The sequence below is a fragment of the Panthera pardus genome, unplaced genomic scaffold (genome assembly GCF_024362965.1).
Source record: "Panthera pardus isolate Hobbes unplaced genomic scaffold, ASM2436296v1 HiC_scaffold_6, whole genome shotgun sequence".
Lineage (NCBI taxonomy): Eukaryota > Metazoa > Chordata > Mammalia > Carnivora > Felidae > Panthera > Panthera pardus.
In genome coordinates this window covers 106,786,360-106,808,419 of record NW_026526991.1, presented here as the reverse complement: position 1 = coordinate 106,808,419, position 22,060 = coordinate 106,786,360, and the positions used below count along the sequence as shown (strand labels likewise).

At 43.8% G+C, this 22,060-nt stretch overlaps 2 protein-coding genes across 12 annotated transcripts in view; one reads left to right on the top strand and one right to left on the bottom strand.

Annotated features, from left to right (window-relative positions):
* The window catches only part of ATP6V1E1 (ATPase H+ transporting V1 subunit E1), a 30,992-nt gene extending 22,092 nt beyond the window's left edge, over positions 1–8,900 (top strand). The window contains exons 5-9 of the mRNA XM_019465060.2: positions 204–293; positions 881–949; positions 3,584–3,678; positions 6,963–7,050; positions 8,296–8,900. Coding sequence (XP_019320605.1) covers positions 204–293; positions 881–949; positions 3,584–3,678; positions 6,963–7,050; positions 8,296–8,358 — 405 coding nt within the window. The 3' untranslated portion in view covers positions 8,359–8,900. The remainder of the gene's footprint in view (positions 1–203; positions 294–880; positions 950–3,583; positions 3,679–6,962; positions 7,051–8,295) is intronic.
* A 959-nt stretch (positions 8,901–9,859) lies between these two features.
* The window catches only part of SLC25A18 (solute carrier family 25 member 18), a 28,953-nt gene continuing 16,752 nt past the window's right edge, over positions 9,860–22,060 (bottom strand). For 4 of the 11 annotated variants that reach the window (XM_019465054.2, XM_019465059.2, XM_053894759.1 and 1 more), the window contains 9 exons: positions 21,458–21,561; positions 20,001–20,123; positions 19,701–19,756; positions 18,469–18,559; positions 15,996–16,114; positions 12,739–12,904; positions 11,734–11,888; positions 11,072–11,147; positions 9,860–10,638 (listed from right to left, as the gene is read on the bottom strand). In XM_019465054.2, the coding sequence (XP_019320599.1) occupies positions 10,497–10,638; positions 11,072–11,147; positions 11,734–11,888; positions 12,739–12,904; positions 15,996–16,114; positions 18,469–18,559; positions 19,701–19,756; positions 20,001–20,123; positions 21,458–21,477 (948 nt within the window). In that variant the 5' untranslated portion in view covers positions 21,478–21,561 and the 3' untranslated portion in view covers positions 9,860–10,496. Of the gene's footprint in view, positions 10,639–11,071; positions 11,148–11,733; positions 11,889–12,738; positions 12,905–15,995; positions 16,115–18,468; positions 18,560–19,700; positions 19,757–20,000; positions 20,124–21,457; positions 21,713–22,060 lie in introns of all 11 variants that reach the window. The other 7 variants (XM_019465057.2, XM_053894760.1, XM_019465055.2 and 4 more) reach the window with 4 other exon arrangements.

The window sequence follows — 22,060 nt, the reverse complement described above, 5'->3', positions numbered from 1 at the left end:
CCCTAGGAGTTATCGATGATTCTTCATGCTTCCTTGTATTGACGTATAGGACTTGGTACAACATCTGGTATATCATCTGTCTTGGAGTGTGTTTTGAAGGAAAACAGTAATATAATGTGAAGCAATTGGGTGTGAGCCAGGACCATCCTCACGGTGGGTTCTGAGCTGATGACCCAGAAACTTTTCTTCTCTGCTCTTTGTAGGACCTACTAAATGAAGCAAAACAAAGACTCAGCAAAGTGGTAAAAGATACAACCAGGTACCAGGTGCTGCTGGATGGTCTGGTGCTCCAGGTAACTTTATAGGTTATCAATAAGATGTGTTAAGAGACCAGCTCTGTTTTTTCCTGTTTTGTCATCTCAGCTTTCTTCCTTTCGCTCTTTTCCTTGTCTAATAGACAAATGCATGGGAGGACAGTAAAGTCTGGTGGTTAAGACTTCCAGATTTTACCACTCTTTTATATAGTCTTACTAGTCCTTTAGAACTCAAAGGTCAAATATGCTTGCAACCTCCGGCCTTAAACTTCCTTAATTTGATTGCACCACTAAAATACTTGTTTTAAATTATGAGGCTCAGACCAGAGACAGTATGCATCTTAAATGTTTGCTGCTTGTTTGTGAATTCTTATTTTACTTACGTTAATTACAATAACATTTGACCACTGCCTAGTTGATGTAAGAGAAGATTCCCATATAAATTTTGTTTCTACCACTGGAGTGTTGGGTGTATTTGTCTGGTTTGTGATATCAAAAGCTTTTTACCACGTTCTCATACTGTGTGTTCTGTCTTTTTCCAAATTACATGAAAGAATTATAAAAATATTGTTTGGTATTGGGTTTTATGAATTGCATTTCCTACTAATTGAATCTGTGTTTTAAAGGGTTTGTACCAATTGTTGGAGCCGCGAATGATTGTTCGTTGCAGGAAACAGGATTTCCCTCTGGTAAAGGTAAAGAGCTTAAAGAAGACATCTATTTTTTTTTTTTTTTTAATACATTGAAATGTTAGAGATTATATTGCATGCTTTAAATAGATGATAGCTCAACCATGTAAATTAGGGGTATCTTAACACATTATGGACATTAAGTGTACCTAAGCCTCTGATTTCTTTTCGTAAAGAGGTCAAGTTGCCCCATCTGAGTTAGTACCCTCTTCCCTTTCTGGGAACATTGTAGTACCATAATCTTCTGAAAGTTCAGCAATAAAAACAGTCCATACTGGATTGGAACAAAGATGGGCAGACAGTACCATCTAAAAGAGGCACACTACTCCCAGACTAGCAAAGTTTGGCTGTAACCCAGTGTATTCCTATACTTGAAGTAATAATGTGGGTACCAGAAAAAAAGGTTGGTCAGCAGTGAAAACATAGCTGCAGGCCCAGAGGCAAATACTAAGTTGTTCCTCCATGTCCTGTCCAACGGAGAATATGCCCCAGTGTGAGGGGTGACTGCTGGCACCATGGCAGGTACATACAGGCTGTAGCATTAGAAGGATGCTCTAGACCAAAGGACCTTGAATCAGAATGAGCTCTCCTAGCTCTGATTCTGTGTCATTGTGTTGCTCTTCAGATTAAAATTCTTTCATGTGGGGTGCTGGCTCAGTCAGAAGAGCATGTGGCTCTTGATCTTGGGATTGTGAGTTCGAACCCCATGTTGGGTGTAGAGGTTACTTAAATAAAACTTTAAAAAATAAAATATTTCCATGCAGTTTGCTTTCAGGAAAGGATTGAGTGCTTGATCCCTTAGCAATTATATTTATTTTGTTTGTTTTTTTGTTTTGTTTTGTTTTTGAGAGAGAAGGAGAGAGAGAAGTGGGGCTCACCCAAAACAGGGCTTGAGTTCACCAGATGTGGGGCTTAAAATCACAAACCACGAGATCATGACCTGAGCCAGAGTCCAAAGCTTAACCGACTGAGCCACCCAGCCTCCCCTAGCTAACATTTCCTTAGCAATTATATTTCTTATTGTAAATTAGTACACTTAATAGTACATAATATATTTGCATTCTTACTATAATTTGTTTCTCAAGCAACTTGTCTTCTAGGAAATAAAAAGTGCCAGCTGGAGAACACAGGTGTTGATTCCTCTCACTCTCCACTATAAATTAATTAAGTGTGATTCTAGGGGCACCTGGGTGGCTCAGTCAGTAAGCGTCTGACTCTTGATTTTGGCTCAGGTCAAGATCCAAGGGTTGTGGGATTGAGCTCTGAGTCAGGTCCACGCTCAGCGTGTGGTTAATATAGTCTGTCTCTCTCTCTCTCTCTCTCTCTGCGCTTCCCTACCCCCCTGCTTGCACGCTCACATGCTCTTTCTCTAAAATAAAAAAAATAAATTGTGATTCTAGTTTATAAATCATCCCAGTAACCTGAACTCATGTTTGTGCTGACAGCCTCATGTATGAACTTGTAAAACAGAAAGCTAGACATACTGGAGAGTTTGCCAGGGTGATAAGCATTCTATGGAGGCAGGTCTGAGCTTCCAACTAAAGTTCCTTTTAGAAAATGTTATTTACATGTCTACTCCCGCAGAATGTTATTTAGATAGGACTTTCCACTAATTACATTTTATCACCCTAATTGCAGTATAGCATTTTTTTTCCTCCTGATGTGCTCATTTGTTTTTAAAATTATAAAATGTACTTGGTATAAAATTAGCATTCTAACTGTACAGTGGCCTTAAGTACGTGTACACTGTTGTGCAGTCATCACCCCATCACCCCATCACCCCATCCCTCTCTGGAACATTTTCATTTTCCCAAACAAATTCTGTCCCCATTAAGCACTGACTCCCCATTCCCCTAACTGCAGTCCCTGGTAGCCACCATTCTACTTTCTGTCTCTCTGAATTTGACTACACTGTGTACCTCTTACTGGTAGAATCATACAGTATTTGTCCTTTTGTGAGGTTTTTGAGGTTCGTCATGTGGTAGTATGTGTCAGAATTTCCTCCCCCCCCACCTCCCTTTTTTTTCTAATGTTTATTTGCTTTGAGAGAGGAGGGGAGGGAGAGCATGAGCAGGAGAGTGGCAGAGAGAGGGGGAGACAAAGAATCCCAAGCAGGCTCCACGCTGTCAGCACAGACCCCAACTCAGGGCTGGAACTCAGGAACCATGAGATCATGATCTGAGCTGAAATCAAGAGTTGGACATTCAACCATCTGAGCCACCAAGGCATCCCAAATTTCCTTCCTTTTTAAGGCTGAATTATATGCATATATCACATTTTGTGATGCATGTTTATCCATGCATCTGTTAGACACTTGGGTTGTTTCTACCTACCTTTTGGCAATTGAATAATGCTGCTGTGAACGTGGTTGTATTAATACCTGTTCAAGTGTCTCCTTTCACTTTTGGATATATACTCAGAGATAGAATTGCTGGATCATATGGTAATTCAGAGTTTAATTTTTTTTTGAGGAACTGCCATACCATTTTCCACAGCAGCTGCACCATTTATGTTCCCACCAGCAGTGCATCTATTCTTTTACTGGATAAATAGGAATACCCTTGCTTGTATAGTTGGCTGATTTTTTTTTGATACCTGTTGCTGAGTCTCTACTAAAACCTCTTGTTTTCTGTTTTTCAGGCTGCAGTGCAAAAAGCGATTCCTATGTACAAAATTGCCACCAAAAAAGATGTTGATGTCCAAATTGATCAGGAGGCCTATCTGCCTGAGGAAATGTAAGGAGTATTCTGCTTTTAACATCTAAGCTTCTTTCACTATGAGAATGGCTTCTGTGCTGAGTCTTTTTTAAAGTTTTCTCCAAGGCACTCTTTACTACAAGAATGGAGGTGTGGTGGTGTTCCACTTGTAATTATTGCTGGTTTTTTTTTTTCCTGTCACTACTGTGTTGTTCCCTCTTGTTAAACAGCTGGACATACTCTAAACATCCTGCTTCCTATGGGCACTTAGTTTATTTTGCAGAGAGGTAGCACTAATTCTTTACCCAGAACTCAAAGCTGGGTCCACATCTCTGTATCAGATGCTAAGGAAGAGAATTGTTACCTCTAAGTTTCTTGGAAATAAGGAAAGTAATCCCATATAATAGTGACTACTGTATAGACTAATAGAACTTTCTAATAGTTAGGTTCCTTAGATATAGAATTGCAAATACCAGTGGTACTTCTGCTGTGAGGAAATGACAGGACATTTCTTCAGCATCCCTAATAAGCTTGGTGCAATTGGGATAGGCAACAGGAACTCCTGACAAGGTCAGCCAAGGTCATTTCCTTGATTGCGCCTGTGTGTCTGATGCTGCATAGGCACACATTGACTAACATTGCAGAAAGTCCTTGAGACATGTGAACCTAGCCGAAAGAGCACCAGATGTAGGTTTGAGTCCCAAGTCAGCCTTTTGTTAGCTATGGGACCTGGGGACTGATTGCCATCATTTGTAAAATAGGGTCAATGCTTTTAGCTTTTTTGTTTCATGAACTGAGGAAAAGAGATGAGATAGTACATGTGAAAATGCTTTATATACCGAGGTGTATAAGCTGGTGACAAAAGCTTCAGTATTGTCAGATTTAGGCTTGATTCTCCACTCTGCCACATACTAGCTAGGTACTCTTGGACTAGTTACTTAATCTCACGGAGACTTATTTCCTCACCTCTAAATTGGAATGAATTCTTGCCTCACAGAATTCTTGGAAGCTTAAATGAGATAATGTCCATACAGCACTTAATGCAATGCCTGGTACATGCAATATACATAGTTATTCAACTGGCAGATGATCATTGTTATGGAGATTAAGCAGACAGGACATAAGACACTTGGTTCAGAGCCTGGTAAATAATGGGTTTCAGTCCTGAAACCTTTGGGGGCCAGATGTTTTGAATATGCGTTTAGAAAAGCAATAAAGTGCATATGCTACACATTACATAATATCTCCAACAGGGTCTGAGGCATCACACCTGTGATCAAATACATTAATATTTCTGAATGGGAAACTAGGAATATTCACACTACAAGGGATAAATACATAAAGATTCACTAAGTCATCTGCTGCCAAGAACTACAGTTCAGCTTGTGGAGACACACAAATTAGACTTCTGTTCTGACAGCTTTTTGAATTTCAGAAATGTAGATAAGGAACTGCAGACTTACTCTAGTGCTAATTAAAAGTAGAATTTTAAATATTGTTGTTTTATTCAATCAGTTCATTCTATTGAATCTCTTTAAACCTGTTTTCCTGTTTGTAAAATGGTGAGGATACCAAGACACTGGTGGGGTTGCTGTGAAGACAGAAGTTGTGGGCAGCCCTCGGCTTTCCATTCTATGAGTGCCTGGCACACAGTCGATATTCTCAGACAGTGGTGGTCTTCCTCCTTACTCCCTCTGTGAGGACAAAGTATTCTCTCACAGACATTGGGGTCAGGATTTCGGCAAAGAACCAACCATGTCCTTATGAAGGATATAGTCTGTTTAGAGAAACCAAAGGTAGATTAAACAAAGAAATGCCAGGGGGAGGGAGGACAGAGTAAGAAAATTTGCAAAACCTTTTCCCAGGCTTTGTCATATAGCTTGCTCATTTAATAAAATTATTTCATAAAACTCTAATGTAGTAAAAGAATGTCATTCCCGGGGAGCTCCTTTTAAGAGTTGGCCTATTATATGCCTTAAGCCTCTAAGTGCTAGAAACTTTAGAAATGACAGAAGTGAGGTGTGGCTTGGGGCACCTGGCTGGCTTAGTCAGAGGAGCATGTGACTCTTGATCTTGGGTTTGTGGGTTCGAGCCCCATGTTGGAGAGATTACTAAACAAGAGTAAACAAAAATTGGGGCACCTGGGTGGCTCAGTCAGTTAAGCGTCAGACTCTTGATTTTGGCTCAGATCATGATCTCACAGTCATGAGATGGAGCCCCTTATACCCAGTGTGGAGCCTGCTTGAGATTCTCTCTCTCTGCCCCTCCCCTGCTCATACTCCCTCATTCTCTCTCTCAGTAAATAAATAAACTTAAAAAAAAAGATTACTAAACAAAAATAAACACAAAGCAAGAAGAAGAAATGAGTTGTGTCTAGAGGCAGACCTTTTTTTTTTCTTTGAGAAAGAGTGCACTTGCGTAGGTGGGGAAAGGGGGGGTGGGGAGAGAGAGAGAGAGAGAGAGAGAGAGAAAATCTTAGGCAGACTCCACACTCCGCACAGAACCCAACTCGGAGCTCAGTCTCACAACCATAAGATTACGTGAGACCTGATCCAAAATCAAGAGTTGGATGTTTAATGGACTGAGCCACTCAGGTGCCTCTAGAGGCAGGACTTTCTTTCTTTCTTTGTTTTTTTAATTTTTAAATTTTTTTTAATGTTTGTTTATTTTTGAGAGACAGAGTGTGGGTGGGGGAGAGGCAGAGAGAGAGGGAGACACAGAATCTGAAGCAGGCTCCAGGCTCTGAGCTGTTAGCACAGAGCCCGACACAGGACTTGAACCCACAAACCGTGAGATGCCCTAAGCTGAATTTGGGTGCTCAATTGACTGAGCCACTCAGGCGCCCCTAGAGGCAGAATTTTCTAAGGGCAAGTTTGGCACAATATTGCTGTTGTACCTTTAATCTGATATACAGTGCAGTTATGAATATTGCTTTATCAGTACTTGCTGGTAATTAGCAGGATTGGGCATTTAAGAAATATTCAGATGAGGACTCCATTGATATGCAAAATGGGACCAAATCCTCCCCCTTTCCATTTTGTTGAGGAGGGCTGGTTGTTAGAATTAAGTTAGGTGCTAAGCATAAAATCAGATTGGCACATAGCAGTCACTTGGTAAGTGACAGTTATTATCACCATCCATACCTTAAATCCTCAGAGGCTTTTTGAATTACTTTTAAGCTTATTGCTTATGTTTATTGGTCCCTTATAGTATTTAGACGCTCCATACACCAAATAGCTTTCTTCCAAGGGAAGAAAGTAAATGTACCATGTGTCTGTCTTCCTCAAATCTATAAAAATTGTTATTTCCTGTGTTCTTTGTAGAGCTGGTGGAGTTGAGATCTATAATGGAGATCGTAAAATAAAAGTTTCCAATACCCTAGAAAGCCGGCTGGATCTCATAGCCCAGCAGGTGAGTGTGGGAATACTTCTTATTAGTTGGTCTGTTGTTACTTTGAAGTGGTACAGAGAACATATGTCCATTCCCTGGTATTTGGGGTTTGTCACTCTTTCCACATTTTGTGGCATTTTCTTGAATGGGCAGTGGGCACTTAGTGGCATTTACTGAGGTGATACCATTTACGTGAGAGTGGATTTAGGGTTGAATGAAGGTTTATTTAGGATTCTAATGTAAACATTTTACTACATGTAGAGGTGCTGAGCAGAGTCCTTTTCTCCAGTAATAATGGTGGGATCTAAAGTAAATATTGTTTAAAGGAATTCCCATAGGGCTGCTGGCTCTCCAGATGTTTCCAGGTTTGCACAAATGAGCTCTAGGAAACAAGCCAGGAAAATCCAGTTATCTCAAAATGTGGGGCCTCTTTCAGCGGTGGTAGTCTGCTGCTGTGGCTGCTAACTTGTCTTACAGTGAAAGCACTTTGACCTAGAGTATCATCTGCTGGTAACTTACACCGTAAAGCTGTGTTTCCCATTAGAGTAGCCACTACCCACATATGAATAAATTAAAATTAAGTAGAATTAAAAAATGAGTCCCATGGTTGCACGGACCATATTTCAAATGCACAGTAACAACCAAATGTGGCTAGTGGCCTCTGTCGGACAGCATAGCCTTAGAAGTTCGAGCTTACATCCTAAGGATTTTTCAGTTGCCGTACGAATGAGTGCCTCATTACAAACTGGCATTATGGGTGTTCTGCTTGGCACATAGTAGGCACTCAGTAACTGTTGAAACATAGCTGATCCAGAGTATTGTTAAGGGATCATCTCTTCTCCCTACATCACAGAGTAACAGAAGCCTTAAGCCATAAGGGCACGCGCCTGGCTCAATCGGTAGTGTGGGACTCTTGGTCTCGGGGTTGTGTGTTCGAGCCCCACATTGGATGTAGAGATTACTTTAAAAAAAAAAAAAGATGCCTTAAATGATAATGGCTTTAGTTATAGTTTTTTTTCTTCATCCCCTTAAGCAGCCAGTCATAACCACAAATTTGCGATTGGTTAAGTTTCTCGCCAAGGATTCTGTTAATAGTTTTTTGGATAAGTAAGGACAGATTGGTCCTTACACAAAGCACATAGCTTTGTGATTTCTTTCCCAGCCACGTAAGGGTCAGTGACTCTCCACTTGCAGTTAAGATGTGCAGTTCTTTCCATATTTTCCAATTGACAACACTTCCCTATTAAAGAACTTATTTCTTCACAGATGATGCCAGAAGTTCGGGGAGCCTTATTTGGTGCAAATGCCAACAGGAAGTTTCTGGACTAAGCCTTTGGGAGAGGTGGAGTTGATCCACTGCTCTCTGGCTGTGATGTGGAAGTTTCTAATATTTGAAGAAACAAGATATCTGTGTGGCTTCCTCTTCACTGTTCTAATATTCTGTATTTATCAGTGGATACTCTTCTGTAGCTAATGCCTGTGTCCTAATTGTTAACAATGAGAGCAAGTTCCACTTAATGTAATCAGGAAACCTCCTTCTAGCTACTCTAAAAGTAGCACAGCTTTCATTTGCTTCTGTAGTATGAAGGTGAGGGTATCAGATGGTGGTTATGGGAGCTTCACCAAGTCTTTGCTCTTCCTCTGATTTCAGTTCTCCAGTCTAGAGGGTGACGTGTATAGTGTTCTCTGATATTAAATCTCTGCTTTTAGGCTTAAAATGCATGGTGGGGGGTGGGGGCACGCATTCCTTCCAGCAGTAGTAGCTTCACTGTTAACCTGTTTGGGCCTAGAAGTGTTGCTCATCTGTAAATGTGATTTAAAATCTAAGCCATGAATATGTTTTATTTATTAAAACAAAAGGTTTACATGGATTTCACTGTGTTTTATTATGCAAGGTTCTACGAGTTTGTGGTTTGAGAGGGTCCAGTTCTTCCTGAGGTATCTAGATAAGCAGCATTTTCCTAATCCCCATAGCATTTGCTGGTCGACAGCTGTCACTACTTGAAACCATTAACCCTCTGTGTCCTCTGGCACTTCCTGCTCACTTTTACCAGGCCTTTATCCAGAGGTGTTCCTTGTAGCCCCTTAGGATCTTTCACACACACCACACGCACAGGTGTTCAATATTACCTGTCCTCCAGAGGGTTCGACAGCTTTATTGAGGAAATAGTTTTATTAGCTTTGGCAGAGTCAGAAAAGAAAAGCATCTAGGGGCTTATTGGAGGAGAAGGGTTACTGTGTGTTAGGCCTAAACCCTTTCACAAAGGGCCTTTTCTTCCTCTCCTCGTTCTTTATTTTTTTCTCAGATGACGACTAATAACTGCCCAAGATCTTACCGGTAGGCAGAGTTGCTATCTAACTCAGGTCTGTCTCTGCAGCCAGACTCCAATGTGGGCTTCTCTAGAGAGAATGAGGCTACTGAGGCTGGCCGTTTTTTCATTAACATAAGTGAGATTAGATGGGGACTAATGTAAATACCAATTTTCGGGACAGGCATTTTTTACCTAAGACTTGAGCCTGCATGCTGATAGCATTTCTCTGACAGCCCTCCGGCGAAGGCAGTGGTGCGTGGGAACTGTCACAGTGGATCCCATTCCTCAAGGTGATGCGGTTAGGAAATGATGGGGTCAAGACTTCAAACCCAGTGTAACTGAAAGATAAAGTATCCCCATGGCTGTCCTCTGACCTCATGAGTGGTGATTTGAAGGGTACGTGCTAAAGACCTGCCTCAGAGCTCATTTTCATGCATTTTGGTTCTGGGATGGATGAGGAAAGGTGGAGGGAAAACAATCCATTGCAGCGGGTCTACTGCTCCCACTAATTACAAGACGAGAGTTTAATCAGTTTTATTTAAAACCAGGTTCCATGGACATTGTTCTGTGAGAGTCTGTGTGGTGCAGGACAGCCGCCCTGACAGCCCAGGCCGCTCATCGGCCTAATCTCTCAGCTGCTTGGTTTTGAACGAGGTGCTGACTTTGAGGGCTTTCATGGTCCCCTTGAACTTCTGATCCTCCTTTTCCCCCAAATCAGTGCTAGAACTAACCATAAGTTATTTAACTCAGAAATAACACTAAATCTTCAAACTGACTCAAGTGTATGGAGTTTGAGTGTGAAGTAGAAATGTAAAATGGAGAAACAACCCCTCTATCTTACTATGTGTTAGGGTCCCGCAGTTAATACACCCCAAGCACATACTATGTTTGCTGTTGAAAAGTAGGTGGTTAAGGGCTTCTGAAGCTCCCTGGTAGCTATAACCCCACCAAAAAACAGATGCGGATATCACGAAGGGAGAACGGGACCATACCCAGCTTGCTTATTGGGATAAGAGTGTGTCTTCTGAGAGTGAGGTAGCACTACAGGTTAGAGGACAGAGTATGACATGGGGGGTGTCTCGCTCATCCCTCTCTAATCTAAGTAGAATATGCTAGAGAGCTGGCAGCAAGTAAAGGGACTTGAGCTCCAACTCTCTACTCGAAACACTTTAAGATCCGCTCTCCAATACCAATGAAGTAGACCCCTTGGGCAATCCCAAAGAGAGGGGCTATGACCAGGGCCCGGCAGCCTGCTCCCTTCATGAGGGCGGATGGTCCCTCCTGAATCCAGATTTTCCTGCGGAGAGAGAAGAGCCCTGTGAGCTGATTGACAGGAGCGCACTGCAGACGGTGTGAAGTGATCCGCTCTCCTCCAACATGTGCACATCTCTCCACGGAAGGTAGATGTCATTTTTCACAGCAATAGCACCTCCCGGGCCTGTGGGAGCCTTGCCCCACCCATCATGTGTGTGCAGTCTGGTTACTAAGCAGCCGGGCTGAGCCCTGGGAAAGTGGTTCAATCTGTCTTTCTGGGAGAAAGATGCTGCAGGGATGCAAGGAGAAAAAAGCTCCCTCTACATCCTGTTTCTGTTGAGAGGTGAGGGGAAGGAGCAGATCTCAAAGAAATCCAGAGCTCAGCGTAGTGTGGTGATAAACTGTTGCCCTAGGTGGGGTGTAGGTAGACATGGACGCAGCCTGTGAGGGCCTGTGAGGGGCGACAGGGCTCTCACCTGGCGCAGTCGGTGATCCCACTGTAGCTGTCCTCACCCAGGCCTTTTTTGAGGGTTTGGATTCGAGTTTTCAAAACTAAATCAAGCAAAAGTTAAAATAAGTAATGAACGTCTTGCTTTTGGCATCCTATCCTCCACACGAAGTGGTTTCCTAGCAGAGCCAGTGTAGAGAAAATGGAATCCTGAGGCCAGCTCTGCCATTGTGTGATCTGGACTAGAAGATCTTCCTGGAGGAATTAGAAATGACATAGTTTCTGTAGGAAAAGTGTGAGGGTCCACTTGCCTGTTGGAGCAGCCGAGTTTAGCCCTGAGGATAGGAGAAGCCCGTTCTTCCCATACTGCTTAACTCCTGCCTTTAGCCTTTTAGATTTTAACTGCCCCCACCTTGAGGAACAAAAAACTAATGAAATCAGCACCTAGGAGGTGAAGGGATTTGTCGGTGATAAGAAATAGAGCAAAGGTCTCACTGTTGCCACTTTATCTGGGAAGACTCTTGGTGAGTTTCTGTCAGTGACCACAGGTTGTGACCCAAGAGGGGTTTCAGGTTGGAACTGTTTCATTTCTGTCCTGAAAGTGGAAGATTCCTATTTATCCTATAGACAACTATACGCTATCTAACTTGTAAAGCAACCCTTGAAGACCCTCATCTCTGATGCACTTACCGTCCAGAGGTGTTACTGTGACAGCAGCTATGGAACCCGCAACACAGCCTGACATAAAGGAATGAGCAAAGGAGGCCTTCCCGGTACGCTCGTTGAACCCAAGGTTGTTAAGGTTGGCAAACAGTGGGAAGTAGATGATGGAGAAGGGAATGTCTCTGCAGGAGAGCAAGAGGAAACACTGAGCTACCTGCTGCTTCCGGGGCTCCCACCTAAGGTCATGCAGTACACCTTTCCATGAGCTGTAGAGCCCAGCAGATGGTCAAAGACAAGCCCACAGTTACCTGTTCCCTCTCTGGCACCCTGTGATAATGCAGGGTGTAAGGGAGACGATGGAAGGGAGACGATGGGTTTGTCTCCCCGCCCCCAGCTCATTACTCTGCCCTACCAGCACCCGCAGCCATTCTGTGAGGAGCCAGCAGCGGGTGCAGAGACTGGCAGTGCGTTCAATGAGAAAGGGTGACAGGCTATGTTAGAGTTAATGAGTTGAGCAAGTGTCTGGTGAAGGGCTATCCAAGCTAAGTGTTGAGGGGATGGGGTAGGCAGGAGGGTGAAGTTCATTTATCTATTAGGCAATAGATCTCCTAATGAGATCTGATGCAAGGAAACTATCCCCTGGCCTGGGGCACTTCAGACCAACTTTAAGGATTTTGGCCAAGTAGCAAAGTAAAATGAGGGATCTGTGCACTCATTTGCTTATAAATGACCCAAAGTCCTTTGTACACAGGGCATTCTTAGGTGCCTTTGGACCACAGAACACCCAATACTCATGTGGGCCTGGTTACTGGAGCAAGGGCCTCAAACTAGTCTTCCAGGTTATACCCATCCTCTGCAATTCTGCCCAACTCTGGACAAAATAGGAAGCATCAGAATAGTTTGCTTTCTGGGGTTTAAATGTTCTAGGAAGAATGCAGAGACAGATTGGAGCAGCAGTGCCTCTGGCCCTCTGGCCCCTCTTCCTGTTCACTGGGACCCTTCTGTGTCCCAAGCTCAGGAAGAAAGTCTCACCTGAGGAGAGTGGCGCCCAGACCCTTATAGAGACCAGACAGGCCCCGGGTGCGAAGTAGTTCCCAGGCAATAAGGGTGGCAGACGGGCGCTTGTGGGTGGGAGCCGAGCGGGTAGTGTAGGACCTGGAGGAGGAAGGCGCTGAGGCCGAGCCCTGACGATGAACTGCTGAAAGGGAGAGGACAGACACTGTCACAAGCCAGGCCCCAGCAGGTATTGCAAAACACTCACAGGAGTGTACCCCCCACTTCCTACCCCTGGGACACCTTGGGGGCAAGGCTGACATCCTGATAGAATTCTGAGGCTTGTCCTAATTTTTATTTAAGTTTTGTTGTTTTTTAATTTGAAAGAGAGTGAGAAGGGCAGAGACAAAGAATCTCAAGCAGGCTCCACACTCAGTGTGGAGTCCGATGCAGGGCTCGATCCCACCACCCTGGGATGATGGCCTGAGCTGAAATCGAGAGTCTGCCACTCAACTGCCTGAGCCACCCAGGCACCCCAAAGATTTTTAAGTATTTCTATACCTAACGTGGGGCTTGAAATCACAACCCCGAGATCAAGAGTTACACACTCCACCGACTTTGCCAGCCAGGAGCCCTGGATTGTCCTAATTAAAAAAAAAAAAAAAAAAAAGTTTATTTATTTTGAGAGAGAGAGAGCATGCGAGCGGGGAAGGGCAGAGGGAAAGAGAAAGGAAGAGTGAATCTCAAGCAGGCTCCACACTGTCAGTACAGAACCTGATGTGGGGCTCCATCCCCCAAACCTCGAGATCATGACCTGAGTTGACACCAAGAGTCCAATGCTCAACCAACTGAGCCACCCAGGCGCCCCTGTCCTAATTTTAGAACATTAGTTTTTGGCTCCAAGGAAATCTTCCTAAGATGGTTATTATCTAATTTGTTGTCCCTACTGTACAAGGTGCTTCGTAAGAGCACAGCCACAGCCTGCCCGGCTCCCTTCATAGGAAGCTATAGCAGCACCTGCCCCTACCTGCCAGGTCCTTATCCTCCTGTTAAAACTTGCTTTTGGTCTGGCTGCCATTTCTAAACCATCTCTGAGCTATTTACAGAGATCCTATTGGCACTTTGGGACATTGGAGTCCCATATGCCTTCTGCCTAATGTGTAAAGCAGCAAATTCTTTTTGTCCAAACGCTTTCTCCTTCAGACTTCCAGAGGTGCCTCCTTGATCCAGTATTCCAAGATTAAGTGAACGTGGTCTTTAAACCCTTCACCATTTGACAGAATTTGATTCTTCATTTTAGTTGAATAATTCGGAGCCTGCAATTTGATGAGTTAAACATCTAATAAATAGAATGGAATTTTTTTTCTCCCGAGCATTTCAAGTACAAGCATTTCATATGTGGGTGAGTCTCCTTAATGACCACAGGGTTCAACACACTGAAATTGTGTATTTGTTTTCTTCTCACCGAGAAGCTTTGTCTAGATTTTAGGTCCTTGCTAAAAAGAAGTTATTTCATATCCCAATTTTGTTTGATACCTAGCAGGGCAACATTTCATATTAAGAAAGCTAGTTACCACACATTTTCTTGTGGTAGCAATCTAGGTGCAGGCCTCAAACAATTAGCTTTAAGAGGGTAGTTAATCAGAGGCACCTGGGTGGCTCCATCAGGCATCTGATTCTTGGTTTCCACCCAGGTCATGATCTCACAGTTTGTAGGTTCAGGCCCCACCTTGGGCTCCGTGCTGACAGTATGGAGCCTGCTCGGGATTCTCTCTTTCTCTCTCTCTCTCTCAAAAATAAATTTATTAAAAGAAAAGGTAATTAATCAATGGACATTATTTTCCCCGCTGTCTGCTTTAGATAGGTACATAATTCATCCATTCATTCATAGCCTTTCACTTTTTATGCGTTTTAGGAATACTGAAAACTCTCATCTGAGTTAAAAAACAAAACTTCCAGAGCTTTTACTCTTGTAGATCAAAACACTCTTTCCAGTGCCCAAACTTTATTTTTTCTGCAGTGTTATGTGCTTCAGGCTAGTGTGAACCAACCCAGAAAACCAGTTGATTCTAGCACACACATGCATACTTGGTTTGAGGAGGGGAAGGACACCCACGTTCATTGACGACCTTCCCAGGTGCCATGTTAGGCACGTCACACATTGACTCATTTAATTCAGGCATTGTGGTTTCCCTCTGAGGAGAAGCCCTCTGCCCCACCCCTGGGGCTGGCCTCCCTTCTACCAGATAGCTAATGCTTGTTCTTAATGTATGCCTTGGTACCTACACCACTCTAAATTTTTGAAAGGATCAGGATTTAGGAAAATTCTCTTCCAGAGAAAACAAAAACAATAGGAATGGTTCTCTTGTCCCTTGTTATGCCTTCCCACTAACAGCCAGCTTCTGTAGCATAATAGAATGTCTATTGAGAGAAATATTTGTGATCAGGATGTTGACACTTCTTAAAATCTTTAGAAAATCAAGCCTAAATGTCATGGTGATATGATAGAGGTATGAGGGAATTTTCTGTCCCTCTGAGTCAAGTTTCTCGTTTCTGCTATTTTTTCTGAACTGGAAGTGTTGAAATCTAGAATAGATGGTTACTATTAAGACCATCTGACCAAACTGTTAAGATGGTTAACATAAGACTTCTAAGGGTGCCTGGCTGGCTCATCAGTAGAACATGTGACTCTTGATCTTGGGGTTGTAAGTTTGAGCCCTGCAATGGGTATAAAGATGACTTAAAAACACAAAAAATCTTGAGGCGCTTGGGTGGCTCAGTTTGTTAAATGACTCCTGATACCGGCTCAGGTCATGATCTCACAGTTTGTGAGTTCGAGCTGCATGTTGGGCTCTGAGCTGACAGTGCAGAGCTTGCTTGGGATTCTCTTTTTCTCTCTCTCTCTGGCCCTCTCCCCCCAAATAAATAAATAAGCTTAAATAAATAAATAAATCTTAAAAAAAAAAAAAGAGGCTCCAGGGTCGCTCAGTCGGTCAAGCATCCGACTCTGATTATCAGCTCAGGTCATGATCTCATGGTTTGTGAGTCTGAGTCCTAGGCTGGGCTCTGTGCTGAGAGTGTGGACCCTGATTTGGATTCTCTCTCTCTCCCTCTCTCTCTGACCCTCACCCACTCGTGCTCACTCTCCCCTTCTCTCTCAAAATAAATAAAAAAAAGACTTCTGACCCAGAAAGCTGATTCAATAACACAGTCTAGCAAATGAGTGTAGAATGTGGGGGAATCTATTCTGATCACAGCCCTTTATTAATCTCATGTGGAGTTGGGAGAGACCTCACCCAAGCGGCCAGCATCCTGCAGCTGAATCTTGAGCATTTCCATGGGACAAGTGACCACCACTTGGCACATTCCAGCTCCACATCCAGCTAGCATCTCCATCTTCAGGTTCCGCTGCATCCTGTGGGACCATGAGTCAGGCTCTTTCAGCGTCAGGCTAGCCCTGCCACCCACCCTGGCCCCATCTGCCTTCCCTTGGTAGTTGGGGCTTTCCATGCATGGTATTTAGCTGTGTTCAGATCAGCTGGGTGAATAATCACCTGGCCCTCAAACTAAGCCTCTTTAAAACATGAAACTACCTTTAAATCAGGCTGCCAGGGAGGTAGCACCTGCATAGAAGTTGAAACTAGTAAAATGAAACTACCCATTGCAGGGATTTGATTGTCCCTGATCCCTTCAGCAATATCACTAGGGCAATGGGAGGCACAGAGAGTATTAGAAAGTGTTTGGGGTTGATTTTCAAAAATTTATCAGCATAAAAACAGACACAGAGATCAATGGAACAGAATTGAAAGCCCAGAAATATACCCCCGAATATACAGTTAACCAATATCTGACAAGGGAGACAAGAATTCTCAGTGGCGAAATGACAGTCTCCTCGATAAATTGTGCTGGGAAAAATCAGATATTGACATGTAAAAGAATGACACTTAAACCCCTATCTTACACCACTTATGAAAATTAATTCAAAATGTATTAAAGACTTAAATGTAAGACCTGAAATCATAAAACTCCTAGAAGAAAACACAGAGGCAAAGCCCCTTGATATGGGTCACCTAAAGCAGAAGCAACAGGAGAAAAAAAAAAGTGTGGCTACTTCAAACAGCAAAGGGAACGTCAACAACACGAAAAGGCAACTTATGGAATGGAAATAAATATTTGTAAATAATATAAATCATATATCCGACAAGGGCTTAATATACAAATATACAAAGCAATCATACAACTGAATAGCAAAGAACAACAAATAATCCAATTAAAAATAGGCAAAGGACCTGAAAAGATATTTTCCAAAGAATGTATTATTTTTTTAACTTTTTATTTTTGAGAGAGAGAAAGGAAGAGAGGGAGACAGAAAGAGAGAGAGAGGGGGAAACAGAATCTGAAGCAGGCTTCAGGCTCTGAGCTGTCAGCACAGAGCCTGACATGGGGCTCGAACTCATGAACTGTGAGATCATGACCTGAGCTGAAGTTGGACGCTTAACTGACTGAGCCACCCAGGCTCCCCTCCAAAGAAGATAAATGAACAACAGGTACATGAAAAGGTGCTCAACATCATTAGCCATCAGGGAAATGCACATCAAAACCACAATGAGATATCTATCACTGCACACCTGTTAGAATGTTTATCATCAAAGAGACGGATGGTAAATGCTGGCATGGATGTGGTGAAAAGGGAACCCTGTGCACTACTGGTGGGAATGTAAATTGGTGCAGTCAGTATGGGAAACAGTATGGAGGTTCCTCAAAAGTTAAAAACAGAACTACCACATGATCCAGTAATTCCATTTCTGTGTATATATCCGAAGGAGACAAAACACTATGTCAACAAGATATCTGCACCCCCATGTTCACAACAGCCAAGATATGGAAACAACCCACGTGTTCATGGACAGATAAGTAGATACAGAAAATGTGTGTGTGTATGTGTATATATATATATATATATATATATATATAACACAATACAATGCTACTCAGCCATAAAACAAGGAAATCCTGCCATCTAAACATGGACTTTGAGGGCACTATGCTAAGTGAAATATGGCAGACAAGAGTAAAACAAATAACTCAATGGTCTTGTTTACATGAGGAATCTAAAAAATCCAAACTCATTGAAAAAGGGATCAGGTTTATGGTTATCAGAGGCTGGGGGTGGGAGGTGGGGGACAGGAATTAGGTGAAGGTGGTCTGTAGGCACAAACTTCCAGTTATAATAAGTAATGACAGCATGATGACTATGGTCAACACTGCTCTATGGTACATTTGAAAGTTGCTAAGAGAACAGATCCTAAATGTTCTCACTGGGAGGAAAAAAACTTTTTTTGGTAACTATATGAAGTCATGGATGTTAACTAAACTCATTGTAAGCATTTCACAGTATATCTACCTCAGGTCATTATACGGCACAAACATTACACACTGTATAAACTTATACAGTGTGGTACTGCAATTATGGCTCAATAAAACCAAAAAGATGTTCATCAGCTAGTTGATGAATATATGTGTATATGTATTCTATAATGGTCTATCATCTATCACCTATCATCTAGAACTTTCAAATTACAACAGTTCATTTTCTCCTTGAGTTTGCACTTGCCCGAACATCTGCAGCCAACCTTCAGCCATTTGTGTGCACATGTTTAGATACATGAAGGCAGGTAAACCAGCACATTCCTCTCCCTGTCACCTTCCCCCAAACTACAGACATAGGGTGAAGGACTTCCATCCCACAGCCCCCTGGCCTGGCCATACCCATCCTCCATTAGCAGCTGCCGGAAGAAGTCATTGGCTGCCAGCTTGATGGCCTTCTCTGGGGTGACCAAGGTTAGGTTCACTGCAGCCCCTGCAAGTAAAAAACCAGGATGAGCTAAGGCCGTCTGGAAAGTAACAATTCTTGGAGCACCTGGCTGGCTCAGTTGGTAGAGCATGTGACTCTTGATCTCAGGATTGTTCAAATTCAAGCCCCACGTTGGGTGTAGAGTTTACGTAAACATTTAAATAAAAACTATTTTAAAAAGGAACAATTCTTTGAGTCTTCCACTCATATAAACAACCTCCTCTCAGACCTAGCCAGGTAGGTTTCTGGGAGTAACTGGGGTCTTGGGAGGAAGGAGTGTTGAGGAGGGCTCCTCTGCCTATTTTATAGAAACATGATTTTTTTTTTTTTTCATCTCCCTACTTTGACTCCCCTCCCTCCACATTTCCCTTTTTCACGTATGTGTTTTCTTTATGGGCTTATTGGTGCAGTTATAAGGAAGGTATGTTTGTCTTTGCTAGTGCTGCCCATCTCTGATGATAAGTGAACAGTTCCCCAAATCAAGCCCCAATAAGAAGGTCCTGGGGGACAGGGATCGGTTTCCATTACTCTGTGCTTTACTAGCCCAGTCCCACTGGCAGCTCTTTGAGTCACAGAGGTTTTTACTTTATTTCTCAGGGGTTCTACATCAGCTCCTTCTCAACGCCAGTTTTGTATCCACTTTCTAATCTGTAATCATGGCTGTGCGGGGACAATGCAAGGGACAGGGACAGCACTGGCTTGTGTCAGGGAAGAGCCATCCAGTAACTCCCTTTCAGGAGCTCAAAACCCTTTCCATTCTCTTCCCTGTCAGCCTCTCCCCCTTCAGCCCTAAATGAGAAGTGGGGGGAAGAGAAATGTGGGGGCCAGCATCACCCAGTGAGACAGTAGTGGTGCCATGATGAAAACTAGGGCTCCTGGGTTGCTCCAGTGTGCTCACTGGTGCTCCCTAAAACCTCACCATAACTGCCTCTGTCTCCACCAAGGAACGAGGGGTGGGGGGTTTGTGAAAAACAAATGTGGCTTAGGATCACGTGGTAGCCCAGGCCCTGCCCCAGGAGCTCCCTGGGCAGAAGAAACACCAAGTCCCAATGTTCTATAAACCCACAAAGTCTGGTGCCCTGTACTGCACCCTCTGTTCTCACTTTACCCAAGCCAGCCTTCCCCCAGGGATGCATGATAAACCCACCTCGGTACATGCCCAAGAAGCCTTCCGCCCTGGCAGTTTTCACCAGGCAGTCTATCCTAGAAGCAGAGGCCAGAAAATGAAGTCAGTGGTGAGCAAGACGCTGCTCCATCAGCCCCGCTACCCCTACTCCTGTGTCCTAATCCTGTTGGTCACACCCCAGTTGACCACCTCCCCTGACCCCACTCCACCCCCACAATGCATGACTCTCTAAATAAAGAGATGGGAAAGAATGAGGCCCCATATTCCTCCCTTGGGAGTCCCCCTCTCCCTGCTCACCCCATTCCCCTCACCAATACTTACATTCCTTTGTAGATATCTTTTCCATGTTGATTCTGCAGCCGAGTCTTGGCCAAGTCGATGGGGAACACACAAGTTACTCCAACAAGCCCTGCCACACCTCCATTGATGAGTTTTGCTGTAATACTAGTCCGTGAGGAGGAGGGAGGCAAAGAATAAGTGAGGGAGGCAGAGAGACACAGGAGTTCTGAGGGAGGCTGGCTGCAGAAAGCTGCACAAAGCCAGGACTAGATGGGGGGTGGGGGTGGGGGTGGGGGCAGAGAGGGTGGGAACAGCAGCCCCACCTCAGCTCCACACCAGAGAACCCTCTCCTCAGCCTGCTTCCCTGACTGCAGCACCTCCTTGGCCAACCTAACCTGGGGCTCCCTCCCCCAGAGACAGGTGAAGGGCTGGGGGCCAGGGCCCCCTCCAGGGGCTCTGCACTCACCAGGACTCAGGCATCTTAACCCCTCCAGGAAAATGTTCCTCAAGCTAGGATGCTGCAAAGGCTTTTGGGAAGGAGGTCCAGAGTGCCAACTCTGCCCCCTGGGGCCCTGCCAGGGCAGGAAGTCCTCAGCTCACCTCAGAGCAGTCCCTCACAGCTTCCACCCAGGGCCTGTTCTTCAGCTGATCCCCACCTTTAGAGCCACATAAGGAAGTTTTCAAACAGATTGCAATTTTATTTTGGCTTAAGGTCACTCAGAATGGAATTTGAATCCTGGCTATGCTGTTTACTTAAACAAGTTACCTCACTTCTCTGATCCTTTGTCCCGCCCCCCCCCCCCCCACTGTAAAACTGGCCTCAAGGGATTTTGTAAGGATTAAGTAAGTTAATGCACTTGGTAAATGATAGCTATTATTTATAATAAGAGAACCTGCTTCTAGTCAGTGTAAGATAACCAGGGTTAAAGTATTGAGATTATCTGATTCTAGCCAAAAGTAAAAAAAAAAAAAAAAGTCACACTTTACATAATGTGAGCCCCCTTATCCAGAAATTTTGGAAGACTGAAAATAGAAACTGAAAGACTGAAAACAGAAAATAAAGCTTCCTCAGTCTCCTTGGAACCTAGTAATATCTCATTATCTTTCAGGCCAAGGGCGACTGTGAGCAAAGTATTTGGAGGTAGATTACCTGGAAGTAGTAGGAATAGATAATAGATTTTCTCACATCTGAACCCTGATTTCACAAACAAGCAACTTTGTGAAAACAAATAGAATTGTGACTGAAATTCTGTAGTCTGAGAAGATGTAGTTCAAACAATGACACTATATATACACACACACACACACACACACACATATATATATATATATGTATGTATGTATGTGTGTATATATACACATAGTATACTGGGGGGAAATGAGTCTCACTTGCTCCTCCCCAGGACTCAGGAATCTGGTAAAGAAGCTGAATGATGTGTTGTTACCACATGTTACCACAGAAACCCAGCCCAGAGAGTTGGCCGTCTCAGCCAGTTTACCTCAAATCCTGGCTGGACATTCTGCTGGTGGGTCCCTGGGACACAGGCTGCTGGCTCCTCAGGGAGATGGCTGGCCGAGGCAGATGCGGTGCCTGTGTCCTGGACTGTGGCCCACCGCAGCAGAGTGGAGAGAACACGGGTGTCAGTGGAGACTGGCCTGAGCCACCCTCCTGATGAGCCTCCGCAGGCCCGTTTCCTCCTCTATAACATGATCAGAACAGCACTCATCTCATGGTATGAGAAACCTCACATGTACTGGGACAGAACGTTATTAATGGATCAATACTGCCAACTGGCTCCGTTACTTTTCCTTCATGAAACTTTTTGGACTTTGGGGATTGAGATCAGAAGAAAGGCAATGAGAGAGAAGGACAACAGGCCCAAACTAGGCTCAAGGAGAGGAGTTCTGGGACATTTGGAAGAAGAGCCTGGAAGCGGTGGTGAGGGAAGCCGATGGTACAAAACCGGGATTTTAAGAGTTGCTATGGACTAGGAACGCCTCTTGTCGGGCCCATGAACCACAATAAAACACAGAAATGTTCTGAAGTTATTTTTTGGCTCTTAAAATGTGTTTTCTGAACTTCCTAGGATCCTGTTGAAAGA